Below are 19387 nucleotides of genomic sequence, written 5' to 3'. Positions count from 1 at the left end.
GGAGCCCGGTGCCTGCCACTCCGCCTGGGGGCCCGGTGTCCGCCGCTACACCTGGGGGCCCGGGGCCCGCCGCCCTGCCTGGTTGCCCGGTGCCTGCCGCCCTGCCTGGTGACCTGGTGCCTGCTGCCCTGCCTGGTGGCCCGGTGCCCGCTGCCCCGCCTGGTGGCCCGGTGCCCGCTGCTCCGCCTGGTGGCCCGGTGCCCGCTGCTCCGCTTGGTGATCCGGCGTCCAGCCTGATGTGCCTCCGTCCGGTGCCCAACCCGAAGTGCCTCCATCCTATGTCCAGCCCGAAGTGCCTCCCTCCGGTGTCCAGCCCGAAGTGCCTCCGTCCGGTGTCCAGCCCGATGAGCCTCCGTCCGGTGCCCAGCCCGATGGGCCTCCGTCCGGTGCCTAGCTCGATGTGCCAGTCTTTGATATCCCGCCAGTTACCAGACCCAGGCGGTGGAACATTTTACCCAGCTAGGACTGTTTGGCGCATCCTGAGGCCGCTCCTTGAGGGGGGGGTACTGTCAGGAATGGACTTGCCAATAACGGTGGGACTCACCTGCCTTGTGGGCTGCAGTACCAGGGCTGGCCATCGGGTGCTCTCAGCAATCGGAGACTCACCCCTGCAGTCAGCCAAAACACCTGAAGCTGATTGCAGGGGTTGTATTTAAGGAATGGCCAGACTCACAGTCAGGGCCTTGGTGAGTGTTTTTCCATGGGCCCCTGTATCTTGTAACCTGCATTCCTGTTTCTGCCTGACTTGTTGCCGACGCTGCCTGATCCTGACCTCTGCTGACTTCTCCTGTTTGATCCCTGGCTTGTGACCCTGACCATTCTCTCCGCCTGCTCCTCCTGTACCTACCTGCCCGATAGTTATCGACCCGGCCTGCCTGACTACGTTGTGCTCTATATGTGTATGTACCTGTGTATCTATATCAGTTTAGGTTTGGGTTTGTTTCACCTTGTTGTATGTATTTGTGTTAGCTTGGGGTTTGGTGCACTGCATTTATATTTGTATTGTTAGTCTCAATAAATTAAATTATTTACTATATCTGAAGCCTACGTTTCCCAGTGTCAGTCCACACACTTCTGGTCACACCCGCATCCCTGACAGGTTATGTTGTCATCCTTAGGGATGGGATGATTTTTTCATTATGTAGGAGATTCTTGATCTGGTCTGTCTCTTCTTTTTTGGAAACTGCACTTTTTAAATGTATTTTGTTGCCAATTGCTGTTGTCTGATTTTTTTTATGGTGTGTTGATGTGGTAGTTTGTGATTGGTTTGAGGGGATAATTAAAACAAGTGTTGATGTTTTGTGTTTGTACTTGTTTGGTTTGAAATCAAACTAGTATGGCTTGAAGCATCACCATTTTAAAAAAATTTTTTCATGCTGTACTGCTACTTTATTGGTGAGAAAAAAGCAATATTTATAAAAGTGCTTTTTAAAGTCTTGAATGCCTTTTGTTGCAAAAGTATGGGGAGGAAAGGCATGAATTAATTCCAGACAATGGCACCCTGACTGCCATTAGGTATCGGTATGAAATCTTTGGACCCATTGTCAAACCCTAAGCTGGTGTAGTGGGTTCTGGGTTCCTACTGGTGCACGACAATGCCATGCCTCATGTGGCGAGAGTATCCAGGCAGTTCCTGGAGGATGAAGGAATTAGTACCAATGAATGGCCCCCACACTCGCCTGACCTAAATCCAATTGAACAGCTCTGGGATATCATGTTTCGGTCCATCTGACACCGCCAGGTTGCACCTCAGACTGCGCAGGAACTCAGTGATGTCCTAGTCCAGATCTGGGAGGAAATACCCCAGGACATTGTTAGGCATGCATACAAGCACGTGGGGGCCATACAAACTACTGAGTACCATTTTGAGTTGCTGCAATGAAATTTCAAAATGGACTAGCCTGCTGCATCATTTTTTTCACTTGGATTTTACGGGGTGTCTTTGAATTCATTCCTCTGTAGGTTGATCATTTTCATTTCCATCAAATGATGGGGCATCCTTACGTTCCTAACACATTACCCAGACCATATCAGTATAGATATCCAGCATTATATATATCCCCATTGAGATCTGATGTGCTTTCAAAGTGTTCCTTTAATTTTTTGAGCAGTGTATTTACTTACCTATGTGATTATTGTTTTCACAGCACTACTAGTAATTAAGCACTTTGATTGTTGGTTACACAATTTTATTTATAAATATATACACATATATACACACACACATATATATACAAATATATACACACACACAGCCAAAATCTTTGACCCAGTGTGGCTCCTATCCTATCAGGTATATCAAACATAAAACAGCATGGCAGAGTTTTGCTTAAGATGTTGCATATGCTCGGGGACACTGGTGTCTGGTGGTTCTGAGAAAGCAAAGAATGACGCCATTGAGGAGGAGTGACTACACTCTCATCATTACCAAAGTGTGGGACACGGGGATTCACTATCAGTTCCAGCAGCGTGTCCTGTCTTGTATTATTTCCATCTACTGTAGTGTGTTGTCATATTGTGTGTAAAATACTGTAAGTATTGAACATGGCACCATTTTTCTCAGTAAATATATTCCTAAAGATGCAATTGACATGAAATTTACACCACATGTTGTTATCAAGCCATGCAATCCATACATACAAAGAAACCAAAACAAATACATTCAGAAATTAAGTTATGTGTAATAAAATGGAATAACAAAGGGAAAAAGTATTGAACACGCTAACTGAAATGTAATTAATACTTTGTACAAAATTCTTTGTTGGTAACGACACCTTCAAGACGCCTCCTGTATAGAGAAATTGGTTGCAGGCATTGCTCAGGTGTGATTTTGGCCCAGTCTTACATACAAAGAGTCTTCAAATCTTGAAGGCTCCGTGGGCCTCTCCTATGAACTCTGATCTTTTGTTCTTTCCATAGATTTTCTATTGGATTTAAGTCAGGTGATTGGCTGGGCCATTTGAGCAGCTTTATTTTCTTTCTTTGAAACCGATTAAGAATTTCCTTGGCTTTTTGTTTGGGATCATTGTCTTCCTGAAATGTCCATCCTCGTTTCATCTTCATCATCCTGGTAGATGGCAGCAGATTTTTATCAAGAATGTTTTTGTACATTTTCCCATGCATCCTTCCTTCAAAGACATGAGGTTTGCCAGTACTGTATGTTGAAAAACAGCCCCACACCATGATGTTCCCACCTCCAAATTTCACTGTTGGTATGGTGTTTTTGGGGTGATGTGCAGTACCATTTGACCTCCAAACATGGTGTGTATTATGGCATCCAGTGAGTTAATTTTTGGTCTCATCTGACCAGCTTATATTCTCCCAGTATTTTACAGGCTTGTCTAAATGTTGTGCAGCAAATTTTAAACAAGCTTCAATGTGCTTTTTCTTCAGCAATGGAGTCTTGCGTGGTGAGCGTGCATATAGGCCATGGCGGTCAAGTGAATTACTTCATATTTTCTTTGAAACAATTGTACTTGCTAATTCCAGGTCTTTCTGAAGCTCTGCACAAATGGTCCTAGGTTCTTCGACAATTCTTCTGATAATTCTTTTCACTCTGTCAGAAATCTTGCTAGGAGCACCTGGTCGTGGCCCGTTTATGGTGAAATGATGTTCTTTCCACTTCTGGATTAGGGCCCCAACAGTGCTCACTGGAACATTCAGAAGTTTAGAAATCCTCCTGTAACCAATGCCGTCAGCATGTTTGCAACAATAAGGTTGCAAAGGTCTTGAAAGAGTTCTTTGATTTTGTGTAATACCTTGGCAATGAGACACCTTTTCATAGGCCATCAGTTGAGACTGAACCAGCTGATATTAATTTACACTGATAAGGGGCAGGATTACTTTTTAATTACTGATAGATTTCAGCTGGTGTCTTGGCTTTCCATGCCTTTTTGCAGCTCCCTTTCTTCATGTGTTCAATACTTTTTCCCTGTGTCATTCCAATTTATTACACATAACTTAATTTTTGAACTTTTTTGTTTTGGTTTCTTTGTATGCATGGATTTCATGGGTTGTTACCGACATGTGGTGAAAATTTTATATCAATAGCACCTTTAGAAATATATTTACTGAGAAAAATTGTGACCTGTTCAATACTTGTTTTACCCACTGTATAACCACATTACATACATACATGTTTATTTTTGGACAGGCCAGTTACAAGACCATTTTACACATCAAAGGGACTCTTAGCTATGTTAATTTTATGCAAGAGATAAATTCCTTATCTTGGCAGTTGTGGATTGACCTGTTTATGGTTGATTATCCAATTAAACTTTTCCAAGGAGTTGTAAAATGCAAGTTAGATATGAAAAGGGTATTAAAGATCCAATGGGCATTTTTGTCCTTGTTTGTGGAAAGTTAACATTTCAATGGTATATTGTTTACATATTTAAGGATGATAAAGAATGTGACTTGACCATACAAGAAGTACTTAAAGATGTAATTAAACTTGAGGGGGTAGTCATGGGAAATGGTGAAAGGGTCACACTACACACTATAATGACTTTAATTGGGATTAACAGTAATGACAAATTAAGTATTTTCATGTTAAGATCAAAAGTGTTTTGTCGGCCAATCAAAATCCCTCCAGCTTTGCTTACTGGTAGCAAACTTTATATGTGTAGGGAAGTTTAGCTGTGAAGACTAGATTCATTCACTCATCAATATGGAAGCACAGGTATAGATCATAACACACATTATTACATCCAAGTCAGCTACCTAGGTTCATATTATAGATTGGACATATTCTGGATTATGTAGTGTCTCTATGCTTAATATGAAGTATAAATGGGACTCTGAGGGCTGCTTTTCGATGTAATAGTTACAAATATTCTGCTGGATTTTGTCATCTACTGCAAGTATCCTGTGGACTGCGCCGGAGCGTAATAACTCTGGATGAACCAAGTTGCTGCGGGAAAATGAATTTCTTTGATAGAAGTGTTTTGTATTCCATATTGGCCAGGGAACTTTTGTCTCAGCAACAATAATTATAATGATAATTCTCACCCCTCATCCTTGATATATGATAACATCTACCAGCAAATGTACCCAGTGAGCCGTGATATAGATAAATCATCCTTGTCCATGCTTGCTGGAACATGTGTATGTGGTCATGTGAACCCTGCCACTGACAGCATGGTTGAGCTACATGCTGGTGGAGCACTAAAATAGCCTTCAGAGCAAAAAAAAGATGGCTGGTTATGTGCTACTGTGGTGGAGCACAGGCCATAAACTTATCCACCAGATGTAAAGCCAGCAATTTTGCCAAGCTGGCATTGAGACACTGGGCATGGGAGTGATTAGCAGACATTTTTTTCTTCCACTCCAGCAGCTGTGGAAGACACACCTACCTGGCCATGAATGCTGATGGAAACAGAGAGGTGTAAGGGGGTGTAAGAGTACTCACACTGTCCTTTCCTGTCAGCTTAGTGGGTTGGTGGCTGCCTTCAGGCCTTTCGCTGGGCTGGCTCCTTCCCTGCTGCTGAGGATGTCCTTGCAAGCTGTCTGTAGGTAGGTCCCTTCCCTGGGGATCTCTCTCCCAGACTTCACACTCCAGGCTTCTTCACTTCATCTTCCACCTGACACTGACCACTGCCCTTCAGGCTCTGTGATATTTGAGGGTTGCCTCAGTCACCACTCCCAGCCTTCTGCCAGGGGATTGGCAAAGGTCCCTCAAACATGCAGATCTGTGCCTTCTCCCCTCCACTCCCCTGTTCCAGAATGTTCTCCACTCTCTATAAAGGTAAGAGAGCTCCAGAAGCCCTCATCTGTTAGAGCCTCCCAGCCTGTCTTGAGGTAACCTCAGTACTTCACTCCCAGGCTGCTACCCAGCCTCTGACAAAAAAAATCCTGCGTAGCTAAGATAGAGGGTGTTACAATATGATTGCTACAAAATGTACTGTATTCATCATGGAATCATATATTGCATCATGGGAAAACTAATAGCTGCCCAGAGCACTGTTATTGAATGAAAGAAAACACCCATTCTACCTTTTGTAATGGTCCATGGAAGCATTGAAGTACATTCTCTGCAAACAACCTGAATAAATACTTTTGTGCTAATTTATTTGTAGGGTGGTATCAAAAGCTGGAGGACTTCCCTGTCGTTTGTGCAGAATGACTGTGACGAGTTCTAACTGTCATTTGGAAGGCAATAATATTGTTGTAACTCTGCTTAGGGCACATTGGAAAGACTGAAGCACAGGGCATATGCCATGTAAACAGCTTTTAGAGTGTCACTAAGACAAGACAAAGAAGATTCAGGAGGATATTTGTGCATGCAATGTTGTTAGTCCAACAAATAGCTGTTTTTATATGTTAATGCCTTTTTGTTGTTATCAGCCCACCTAAAGCTAAGTGAGTATTCTACTGCAGCAATATTGGGGAAAATCATAGGCTGTATTAATATAAAAGTATTTAACATTGCATGGATAAGTACAATTTCAATTTTTGGTTTATCACAATGTTTTTTTTCAATTTTTAGATTTATCTGAGATTCATAAGACTAGAGATTTCTAGCTATATAGCTCTGTGAATTCAAGGTGTATTGTATTGCTAGATAAGTATGTAATCTTTACATTGCGTTATTATCTTGGATCGCACTAAAACAAGGACTAGAATTCACTGAGCAACAGCCTTGCTTTCTACAGAGCAATAAAATTTGCTGCTAACTGAATGTCTGTTGAGTATCTGGAGTGGGGATACTTCCCAAATTTGGATGACACAGAACACCATGTGCCTGGTAAGTCATCAATTTTTGTAGCATTTAACCAGTTCTCACTCTGTCTGGTCCATGGGTTTATGATGGGAGCACTGCCATTAGGACCATTGAAACACAACTAAACATCTTCAGATTTACTGGAGACTGTTTTTTGATCTATCTTCTGTTACCAGTTAGGTAAATGTTATTTTTTTCTTCATTTAGTTTTAATTTTGTGTGTGTCTGTCAAATTAAATCACATATATAATCATTTTAATTGTGGTCAAATTAATTTTAGATGAACAGTGCCAGACAATTGCTGATCTCTTTGAGATCTGTTCATTAAATTATGAAATCAAGGAACATCGCACTACTTAATGGTTTGATTAAATCTATCTTACTATAATAATGAGAATAGCATGATTAGAACATGCCAGCATATATTCAAACTGTATTTAAGGAAATTGTAAGCATGTTATCAAACTGCTACAAGCTGTTATTACGATTTAGTCATCAACTTCACAGCTGAAGAAATAATACAAACAATGATGTGGCGCTAATACAATAAAAATACAATGTGAAACCCACAAACATAAGTACAAAAATGATATATGCAAATAATGTAAATAATACAATAAATCATGCAAAGTGATAATGATGACAGGTGCCAACAACACTCACACAAACGTGTGTATAAATTCAACTGAATATGAAATGTGCCAAGGAAAAGTCCAAATGGGACCAATAAAACAAAAGTGCCCAAAAAGATCCAAAAATGGATCTAAAAGTGATGGAATAAATAAGAAAGAAACTATATGACAAGGAGTCCCAAGTAGGACTGCACATCAAAAAGTGCTGACAAAACCCCCCCCAAAGAAATGCACTAATGGAATAAATAAAAACGAACAATGTAACACACAATACTAGCAGAATGCACCTAATGGGTGCATGAGTGACAATAAACAATCACATACAAATAAACATAAAGTGCATAAAAAAACAAAGAAAAAAACACATAAAACTAAAAAATGTGTGGTGAATAACACCATAATTCCGTATAATAAAAACCCCTTGTTAAGGTGAACAATAGGTATATCAGGTGTCTTTGTGCAACAATGTTTACTTATGCAGTTCTATATGGCCTCTACATCAGCCGTGCATCACCATCCTAAGCCTTTGTTTTAGCATTCTGTAGTCACTTTACATGACAGATACCACTCGGGTTCCATGCATGCAGCAAGAGTGAAAATGGAAAAGTATTGCGATACATAAAAATGTTCACACTGCATATTGTTCTCTCTGTTTTTATTCCAGTTTTCTCATCACAGTAGATATCTGGGGATACTGAGGGTTCTGAGAGCAAGAACCAATACATTTATTTTACAATAAAGAACATAATATAACTACTTCTGATACTACAGACTATCTCATAGGTACTCCTAAAATGAAAGGCATCATTTAAAATAGTTACAAGCACTTTGGTGCAGGCCAGGCCCGTTATAAATGTTTCATTCATCCATACTGAAGCACAGAGCTTTTTTATATTTATGAATAGTATGTAGCACCCTCCTAGTTGCTAGGTGAGGTCAATTAAGTTGGCTTCTCTGTAGGCAGATGGTTAATTGTTGTTATTGACTGTGCAGTGCTTAAAGGCTGTGGCTCTGTTACCTCCACCTGGCTTCTAGAATGCACTGGATAGTTCTAGACGTAGATCCACCAATCCGTGAGGATGCAAAGCTCAGTAGGTGGGGGGAACAGTTCCATACATAGAGGCCTGGCAGTCAGGGAAGAGAGTCCAGGGTCCAGTCGCCTGGAAGAGACCACTGTGCTGGGGGGCTTAGCCCCTGGGCAGAAGGAAGGAGAGAGTGAAAAAGAGAGAGAAGGAAAGCAGCTTAAAGCCTCACACCCATTACCAGCTTCAGCCAGGCTTAGCTGAAACTCTCTAAAATCAAGTCCTGGCCTGTACAGCAGTGCACCTCTACAGCAGCCTCTTGGATTCCAGGATTTACTTAAAGGGACTGAGTGAGTAACCTCCACTTCTACCTACCCCAAGCCTATATATAGTGGACAGTAAGGCTGCTGTACCTTGCATGTCCAGGTCTAGGGGGACAGTTGAGTACCACCCCATTTCTCCAGTTTGGGACAGCAGTAGCCAAGTGCTTTGGCATTCCAGCAAAGAGCAGCACCTCCATCTTCAGTTTTGGAACTTTGCACTTGTTGCTAGTTTGTTGCATCATCACTCCCATGAGTGGAGAGCACATTTGAAGTCAGTTCGCAGTAGCCAGAGAGATTAGCAAGTCCGCAAGAGTTATCCAAGTTCTTCAGCTCTGGGTATCCCAAGCATCCCTATTCCCTATCCATGTTCTACCCAAGAGTAAAACAAAACAAAAGCAAAATCCCCTGGACTGATTATTGAGCCTGAGAAGAGAGTGTGAAAATTCCTATTGCCTCGCTGTGGGTGTGGTGCACGGGAGAAAGGACCCAAATCCAGCAGCTCCTACAAGTACATAAACTGGACTACAGTGAGTTTATATAATGGGCCAGGTATTGGCCCACTGTCAGGAATGGACTTGCCAGTAATGGTGGGACTCACCTGCCTTGTGGGCTGCAGTACCAGGGCTGGCCAGCGGGTGCTCTCAGCAATCAGAGACTCAACCCTGCAGTCAGCCAAACACCTGAAGCTGATTATGCAGGTGTATTTAAGGGATGGCCAGACCTGCAGTCTGTGCCTTGGTGTGTGCTTTTCTATGGGCCCCTGTATCTTGTTACCTGCATCCCTGTTCCTGTTCCTGTCTGACTGATTCGTTGCTGACCCTGCGTGATCTGGACCTCTGCTGACTTCTCCTGTTTGATCCCTGGCTTGTGACCCCGACCATTCTCTGCCTGACCCCCTGTACCTACCTGCCCGTTAGTTGCTGTACCCGGCTCGTGACCTGACTACTCTCTGCCTGCTCCTCCTGTTCCTACCTGCCCGATTGTTATTGACCTGGCCTGCCTGACGATGCTTGCATTGTATGTACTGTTATCTGGGGGTGGTTTGGTTTGGTTCGTTTGCACTGTGTTATGTTTTAGTATTGCACTGCGTTTATGTATTGTTAGTGTTAATAAACTATATTGTTTATAACATATCTGAAGCCCGCGTTTCCCTGCGTCAGTTCACATACCTCTGGTCATACCCGGGAGCCCTGACACCCACAGACCACATGCTCATGAAGTCCTTGGTAATTCTTTTTTTTCTGTGTTGTCATCCATCCAGTTTCTCCCTTGATTACATCTTCAGGGATGCCAATGAGGAAAGAGCACCCTTGCTCCTATAGCCTGAACTCATAACATCCTCTTGCAGAGGGCATTCTACTTTACAGCCCCTTTGCCATGTGACATGTCCAAAATTCTCTAAAGGTGCAAACTCACCCTAAGACAACCTGGATAGCCAAGCTCCCCAGTAAATAGGCATGCCTGTGGCAGCATGATGGAGTGTCCCAGTATGTAGATTTCAAAGTAAGGAACTTTCTCTCTAGCCTACTGGTATCAAGTACTGCCATTTCTTTGCACTTTGGCAAGGGATGCCACTACAATTCAGAATGTAAAATGTTCTTGTTCCACTATTTCTATTCTCTCTCTTGCTGTTTCTCTGCTATACAAAGTCCACAACGACACATCCTTCAGAAGGTTATTGTTCCTGCTCCTACTCTGAAATGGTTTCAAGGGTTCTGCTCCACCCTTTTTAGTTCTCAAAGAAGAATTTGTGTGTCCTACACTAAACCACAGGCTTTGTACAGTTTCATTTACCACAAAACATTCTGCATGAAGTCTTTTCATGGGGCACCCAAAAAGCTTTTTTGGAAAAAGGGGAATTTCTTGCATCGGTATAATCTCTGACATGTATCTCTGCCTCAAAGGACCTAAACTTACAAATTGTGCCATTACCCTTCAGGCTGTTCCTTATAACAAATGAAGCACTGCAAATTTTGACTTGAAATATGTACTCATGTAGTCCCTGTCAGCCAATCATACTTTCTACCTGAGACCTTGTATTCCAGGACACTGATTATCTGGAAAGATTCAGAACACGAATTTCAATAGGATTTTTTCATTTCCCCCAAGTTGACTACCCTAAACAGGCTTCCCTGGTGCAGAGAGTGTTCTTCTTTTCTGCTGCCTCTTTTGATTGAATTCCAAGCCTTGCATAGGGTCTTTTTTTCCCGGTGGGATGAATTTTCCTTTTCCCAAGACAGACAACCTCTTTTATTGGATTTGAGTCCTCAGGCCACCTTGAGTTGGTAGGTTCAGGATAACTGCTGATCAATTTCATAGGAAATATTCATTCTTGCTAGTAACTGTGTTTTATACTTTGGCCATAAACATGATGATGTCTCACCACAACCACAAAGATTCTGGGACTGTAGCCTACTCCAAGCATCCTTTCTGCCTGTCATTTTCCACCTCACCTGGGGCTCAGTACTCCCTAGGGTATGTCTTTCCATTTATGAAAAGCTGTACATAGAGACTTCCTAGCTTCCCGTCTTGGCCAGACCATCTGTAGCAAGGGTCCCCGTTGCTCATTCCTACCATCCTATGTTTAAGTGCATGGATTTAATACTCGCGTACTAGGGAATCAAGGGCTGAAATTTTCACCAAGCTCTGAATTTGCATATTTTTCTCATATCATATACTACCTAGATGAGATTCTGGTACTAGGAACCATCAAAATACACATATCTTACTTGTAGTTTTATATCTATATTTTATATCTCCTTCATCTGCATCTTACTGCCACTTTTCTGTGCCACTATCTAAAGCCGGCCATAGACAGCAAGAACCAGCCAAATTTCGATCAATCTATGGGCAGGCTGATTGTAAAGAAATTGATCCATCAAACAACTTCAGTACAACCAGCCTGTCAGGTTTTTTTCAACCGATCACTGCCAAAGGCTATAGCCACCAGCAGTGATCATTATATTCTGCCAGTGGGGAAGGCTTCAGTGCTCCCTGCAGGCAGAACATAATAGTGACTGCGTTGATGGGGGAATTGGGATGTTTTCCTTCCTTCAATGTGTAGTTTAAGGAAAGAAAATTGCATAAAGTATGGCCTGCCTTAGCCTAAGGCCACATTGCTGTAATCTGATATTGGGCATTACGCAGAATTGGGTCCCATTAACACTTAAATGGATGAGTGTTTGTAAATAGCAGGTGCATCTGTGCCCCCCTGGAGACCATCTGTGCCTCCCTGGAGTCTTCAGACTAATCTTTTGGAAGGTGGACCATGTTTTTACTAAGCCTGGAGTTGGGAGCTTGTTGTTACCACTTCTTAATCCTGCATAAGGACAGGCTAGCACTCTGTCCTTGCTCTTTTTTGATCATGTTGGGGCAAAGCCTTAATAAGAGTATTATCGTCTTTTCCCTTTGCTCATCACTTTCTCATCCTGAAAAGGTAACTGAATGTGGGACAGATGTATTAACACTTTTGTCCGCTTTTTGGCTTTCCTTAGTCAGATCCCCTCTTAGTAAGGTTGGCCATAGATAATGCAATTTTCTTTCCTGAAACCCAGGGTTGCAGGAAAACGTATCGCTTGATTCCCTCAACACTGATGGAATCCCTCCCGTGGAGCTATTGTGCTCTCCTGGTGGGGGTGGAGCCATCCTCTCTGGAAGAACACAGTGATTATTACCAGCGGCCAAGCCCCCAGGCTGCAGCTTGAAGATCACTGCCATAGATTATTCAAATCTCGGCGAGTTGCTGCTGCACCGCCATTAGGGGTTCCAAAGCTGACTTAAACTAAGTAAACAATTAAACAATTTTTTCAGAGCTGGCAGATGTATTACACAAGCTCACAATCTTTGAAGATGATCTTTTAGTGCATGCCACATCTCCCCATTCTTCTTTGCCTAACCTACATTCCTTTATGGGTGGGTTTGCATCCCTCTCAGGTCTCCATGTGAATTTGACCAAATTGCATGACTTGAATGTATCTCTATCAGAAGCTACATACAGGTCCTTGTGGGCCCAATTTCCATTTCAATGATCCACCTCAGTTCTATATTTAGGAATCAACTTTACCCATTCCTACCATTCATTGTACTCAGCTAATTACTCTTTTCTTATTTAATCCTATAACCGTTTACCAAAAACCTGGGATAAGTCTTATATTTCATGCATCAGCCACATACATATTATTAAAATGTCTTTTCTGTATCAGTTGAGGGTCTTGCAAATCCCTGGATCAGCCCACATTCTCCACTCTCTGTAACAACTTACTCTTAAGTTAATCTGGGACTCCACTAGGCCGAGGCTGAATAGACAACTGTTATATAAATTTAAAAGCAAGTGAGGATTGGGGGGTCCCTAATATATCCTATTACAAAGCAGCCTAGATAACCCCTCTATGCCTTGGATTCCCCGTCGTTGTGCCCTAAACCCTCTAACCTGGTAATAACTCATGTTTACCTGTTCCCTCATTTACCTCATTGAACCTCATTTATAGGTAAAGTTGATCCAGGGAATATCCAATTGCCTCTCGGGTGGATCAGGAAGGAATTTTTTTACCTGCAAGAGCAAATTGGATCATGCTTTGCTGGGTTTTTTTGCCTTCCTCTGGATCAACTGTGGGTATAGGATTATATCTTTTTTTTTTAATGGTTGAAATGGATGGACTTTTGTCTTTTTTCAGCCAGAATAACTATATAACTATGTAACCTGTTTGCTGTCCCCACATCTCCCACTCTTGCAAATTATTTTTTGCCCTTTCTTATCCCTGGGGCTGGAAACCTCCCAGAGCTACCATTGTTGGCACCAGCAAATCCTCACAACAGTCCAATCCCTTTTTACCACACAAGGCATTCGTTCCTATCAGCAGCTTTGAGACTCCATGACATACTAGCTGACTAGAAGAAAGATTTCACTACCTTCAAATTTGCCATCTAGTGGGATTCTTAACTAAGAACCATAATTGGTCCATAACCATAATAGCTTTTGAGTTTAGATATCATTCATGCCCCAGAACCCAGGGTATCATATCCCTGCTATGTTCCTCCATTCAGGGCAATACCAATGTGCAAGTCCCATTATATTGCTTAGTGTGGGAAGGCAACTTCAGTACTGTCTTAACCTCTTAGGATTGGAGCAATATGAGGGAAGCCCAGTTTAAATCATCTGGTAATGTGATAGCTGCAATAAATTTGTTTAAAGTTATGTCACGTTGGTATTTCACCACAGCTAGGTTTGTAAAGTGTCTACCCGCTTACCCATCTGTTTGTTTCCGAGACTGGCCAGACCTGGGAGATATGATACATGTCTCAGGGTCAAGAAACTGGGGAATCAGGTATACACTATGGTCAATGTGGTCCTCCATATCAGCCTACGCAAAAATCCCTGGGAAGCACTACTACATAAACCAATAGAAGACATCACCCGATGGGAGTGTGTGCTTAGCGAAGGTATAGAAGTTGCTGACACTTACAGTAGTTTCAAAGAGATAACAAGTCGTGTACATGGCATGCTTATTAAGGAGAAGTTAACAGTGGTCCTGAATGATACACATGATACATTTTTTATGCACCTGGCAGCCTTGGTTCTATCAATTCCCATCATCATGGTTGACCAACCATTTCTTTGAGTTGTAATATAAGTATCGTGGAATTAACTTTGGTTTACATGAGCCCCTGGGTTACGCTCTTCTTCCCTCTGTATCCCTACTCTACTTTCCTTTTTCTCAGCCTTGTCTGACTCTTTCCCTTTTAGCTTCCTTTTTTCCCCACAGCCTCTCCAATCAGCTGTTTTCTCCAACATACAAATGGCCCTTCTTCCACAGTTAGCTGTGTAAGGATCTCTTCCAGTAAGTTTTACCTTTCTCCAGTACTGTCACTTACCTATGGGTTTCCTTAATTCCCTGTGACACTACTTTGTTTCTGAAACCTACCCCATCCAGTTTGTTAGTACAAACTGAGGTCCCACTGTCTAAGGGATTACCCATCCTCCAGTTTTTGATTAATGTATCATTTGCACTGTATTTCAGAGATAAATCATTATTTGGTGTTCATGCTATTCCCCATTCTGACAAGGGTTGAGAATTTGTATAGACAGTTTTGTAAGCAATCTGCAATATTTTGTATTTGTAATACTTTTTGCTCTCTTTCAATAGAAACAAAGTGAAATGAAAAATTGCTTTGCTTCCATCAACATCTCCTGTTTCTTGAAATTATATCTCCACACAAAACACACAAAAAATAATTAAAGGAAGATGCTCATACATAGGCAGATCATGCAGTATTAGGCAGAAACATACTTGGTCAAAGATGCTGATCATATTACTTTCATGCTGGATTAAAGCTACATAAACTAGGAGATAGGGTGGCCACAGACAGACATCAACAGGTGGGAAGATATCTGCTCATCCTTGGTTGAATTATTAGAGCACCAAGATCTGTTGGATTGAATTTTTCATAGGAAAAAGGAAGGATAAGAGTAAATCAAGGGACCTTTCCAACAAGTTAAAATGCTTTCTGTGTCATAACTGCCACCAGCTGTTGGAAGAACTCATTAACCAATAATGATTGAAATCAGGAGCATTTACTGTCAGCATGTTTCTGGCCCCTAAGGGAGCCTAACTTTTATGTTTTAGGTACATTGCTATTGTTTTTTTATCTCATCTAATTTTTTTTTAATGTAATTCTCCAGACACACAAATGCATTATCGCATATATTATTTTGGCTTATTGTATTCATGTTTTGTGAAGTGTGTAGGGCTGAACTGCCACAAAGGCCTGTGGTCAAAGGAACGTCTACCACTCTGGCCATGCAAGTCTCAAACACATAGTGATTTGTGTTAGGAATGATTACTATCATCAATTTTAAATAAATTATTAAGCATGTAATTACCTGGCACTCTTTTCGCCCAATTAATCATATGCACCAGTTCTTTATCTGCAAGGTTTGTTAGCAGGGTCATCATGGAAGCCTCGCTGAGTGGTTTAGTTGAGTCATGCTCAGAATAAACAATAGGCGGCTCCGCTTCCATTAAGGCACTGATAAGCTGTTCTGCTGTTAAAGACAATACAGGGCTCAGCTTCATGCTTTTCACAGAAGGGTTCACCCAGATGGAGGCTGTCCTTATCTCCGATGCGTTGCCTTCACTCTTTTGCTCTTGCTCTTCTTTCTGTCGTTTGTGTTTCATCATTCGTCCTCCCCTGCGATCCTTTCTGATACCTTGAAATAGATTATATTTTGTAAAATATTTTCAAAAAGGACAGCCGCAATAAAGAACACACTTCACCTGTCGTAATCTGTCAACTGCACAGTTTTACTCTAAAATGTATTCTTTCTCTGCCCAATCGACACCTACCTTTTCATATAAGATGCAAAGGTCAATTTGCTAAAGGGGTAGAAAGTTTACTTAACCTTGTGAACATATGTTCATTTCAAATGAATGTTAAAAAGATAGGAATTTCACTTGCACACAACTGGACACAGCTTCAGTGAGTTGAGCAAACATTCTACAAATTAAAAATAATTTTCAGTTACTTGATAGAATGGATCCTGATAGATTCATATAATAAATATTTGTGGTTTAGTAGCTACCGAAAAATAAGTGAACATAGATTAGTTTTTTCTTGGCATCCCCTTAAAATCTTCAGAGTGTGATTGATTAGGTTTTCAGAACTGAACAGTTTTCAGATATGATATCTAATTTTATCAAAAAACTCATTTGCAGGAACATACCTAAATTCCTTCCACCCATGTTATCTTCTCTACCCACTCAGTTCCAGCCACATTCAGAAGCTTAAAATGTACAGCTGTTTACATTGTATAATGATACACACATAATGCATTTAAAGGAAACGTCACTTGGATAAAATTATTCAACTGGCAGAGGACTTTAATATCAGACTCCTAATGGTACCTACAAAGCATCACAGGAGTACTCAAAGTTTAGCTCAATATGTAAAGAGTGATTTTCCAGCTGGAAAAGTAAAATTCCCCAGAAAAGTAATAGAAATTTTCCAATGGGGACACTAGTTCTGGCGACCTGAGAATTCCTTTAATTTGCAGTGATTTTCTCTCACCTCCTGTTTTGACCATAGGACAGGAAGTGAAGGTATAGTTCTACTTTAAGGTTTTGGGTATGTGTCCATTAAACAAACAAAACCATTGCAAACATTTAGGGTGGGTACAATTAGACTGAAATTTGCCTGGTTCAGCAGGGACCAACCAAATTTCAGTCTGTATGTGGCCCTCCCTATTCAACAGAATTGATCATTAGATCACCTTCAGCTGAAAGGGCCAAGGTGGAAAACTTTAATCGGTCAGTGGTTGCAGCCAATTAGCTGCATCCGCTTATCAGTGTATTCTGATAGGGGAATGTCCTGCTGTCAGAATACAATATTGCAGTACCACAACTTAAAAGATCATTTGATGAAGCTGTGCTTACATCCACATTTCCCCCTGAGATGTTAAAGGCTATCGTTGTCACTTTACCTAAACCGAGGAAGACTCCAGACCAACCTCAAAATGTTAGGTCCATTTCTCTGCTAAACACAGACCTTAAGACATACTCCAAAATCATAGCAACTCATCTCTTAAACATAACTCCTCTCCTTAGAAGCTACTCTAAAAGAATTTGGCATTAGTGGATTTATAAAGTCTGCTATTATGGCACTATATACGGTCCCTACCACACAAGTATTTACATCCAACACCTTATCAGAACCTTTTACTATCACCAATGGAACTAGGCAGGGCTGTCCTCTATCTCTTATCATCTTCTCACTAATAATGGAATCCCTAGCGACCACAATTAGAATTAATCCATGTATCTCGGGCATTCCAGTTGCTTCAACATCCCATAAAATAGGACTGTTCTCAGATAATGTCATACTTACCACTACCGACCCTTTGAATTCCCTCACAGAAATGTCGGCCTCTCTGCAGTCATTTAGTGCAGTTTCTTATTATAAACTTAATATCACGATATCCTGTGGCTTCCAATAGCTGTAACAAGGGGACCTTTGAAATATCTCAAAAACAAATACCCACAAGAAACTAGACTACCTAGGTATATGCATATCTGCCCCGTTCTCCAATATATTTAAAGACAACTACGAAAAATTGTATCAGTCGATCCTAGTGGAATTGCAGCGTCTTGAAAAATATTAAACCTCGTGGATAGGTAGAATAGATGCTGATATTTCCCAAAATATTGTATTATTTTAGAAAAATCCCAATTCCTATCCCTCATACTTATTTCAGAAAGTTAGAGGTGGCTTTAAAAAGATATATTTGGAGGGGAAAGAAGTCACGGATCCCATTCCAGTCACTCACTAAACACACATCTAAAGGAGGTATAGGTCTTCCAGTACTCTCTATTTACTACTATGCAGCCATTTTAGATCAACTTCCAGAGTGGTTCTTCCCATCAGATAAATTGTGGGTACAAATAGAGCAGAGTGCAGTTCCCAATAGAGATCTGCAAGCCTTCAAGCGAGATCCGTTACACCCAAACTCTTAAATACATGTCTTCCATCCAGCTCCGCAACACTTGAAGCGTGGATAATTGGTCTGCACAAAATATCCTCTTCCTCTCACAAGCTTCAACTTGATATGCCATTACTAGCATATGAATACTTTATCCCTAATCTCAATACCAACCCTTTAACCTCCCTGGCGGTATTCTCAAGTGTAGCTCGGGGTAAAGTTTCAGAACCACAAGCGGTAACCCTGATCTACACTCGGGAATACCCTGCAGCGCTGCTCTGGGATCTCTTCTTCACTTATCTTGTCCTTCGCTCACACGATGTCCCCCCTGCACTGTTCCCTGCAATGTCCTCCGGCGGATGCCGGCATCTGTCTTCTGGGTTCCGTTCCCTGCGACGTTGGGACGTACTGGGGACGGAACTGGCGGGAAATTTGAAAGTTGTAAAAGTGACATTCACTAAATTCACTAAAATCACTTAGTAAAACATTACTGTATCAAACCATTTCACATACATTTTGTCCCTACTGCTTTGTCCTGTGCCCTGCCTGCATTTTTACTGTTCTTTCTGCCTGGAAACTGAGAAATGTCCATGGTGTCCAAAAAGCGTCCCTTTAGGTCAAAATCAGTTTTAGACCATATAGAAAACAGTGATAGTAAATTAGAATCACTTACAGAATTGAGTGATAATGATTTGTGGGGAAATTCGTCATCAGACACTGAAAATGATTTTGCGACTTTGCTCAGTGATGTAAGACTTTCAGTGTTTTTGGTTTGTTTATATTATTTAATTAAATTTATTATTTTATTATTATTTCTTATGATTATTTATTAAATTATAAGTTATGATTTCATGTTTCAAATTTTAACATACCCAGGATGTTTACTAGACTCTTGTTTGGACAGATTTCAGTGAGTTATTCCTAAAAAATTACAGGCCTACAATAAAAAAAATACATTTTCCATGAAAAAAAATGTACCGCTTTGAGCACAGAAATATGGACATAATCAGACTGCTAGGGAGGTTAAGGGATCTAAGTTACAGCACTTTCGCTGAGATAGGGAACACTGTGCCAAGTAGAGGCTTACACTCTTTTCTGCAAATTATAGATTATCATATTGTGAATCCGAAGAAATGGATTGAAATAGATTCCAAAATCTGGCATGCTTTAACTAACCCTATTAGACTGAAAAAAGGTATCTCATGGTTTTATGAGTT

At 41.2% G+C, this 19387-nt stretch overlaps 1 protein-coding gene across 1 annotated transcript in view; it reads right to left on the bottom strand.

The window, feature by feature from the left end:
* The window catches only part of ESR1 (estrogen receptor 1), a 125556-nt gene that overhangs the window by 53203 nt on the left and 52966 nt on the right, over positions 1-19387 (bottom strand). The window contains exon 3 of the mRNA XM_089694284.1: positions 15579-15905. Within this exon, the coding sequence (XP_089550410.1) occupies positions 15579-15905 (327 nt within the window). The remainder of the gene's footprint in view (positions 1-15578; positions 15906-19387) is intronic.

The sequence above is a fragment of the Staurois parvus genome, unplaced genomic scaffold (genome assembly GCF_062004578.1).
Source record: "Staurois parvus isolate SC_StPar_1 unplaced genomic scaffold, SC_StPar_1.0 ptg000657l, whole genome shotgun sequence".
Taxonomy (NCBI): domain Eukaryota; kingdom Metazoa; phylum Chordata; class Amphibia; order Anura; family Ranidae; genus Staurois; species Staurois parvus.
This window is presented reverse-complemented; position numbering and strand designations above follow the sequence as displayed.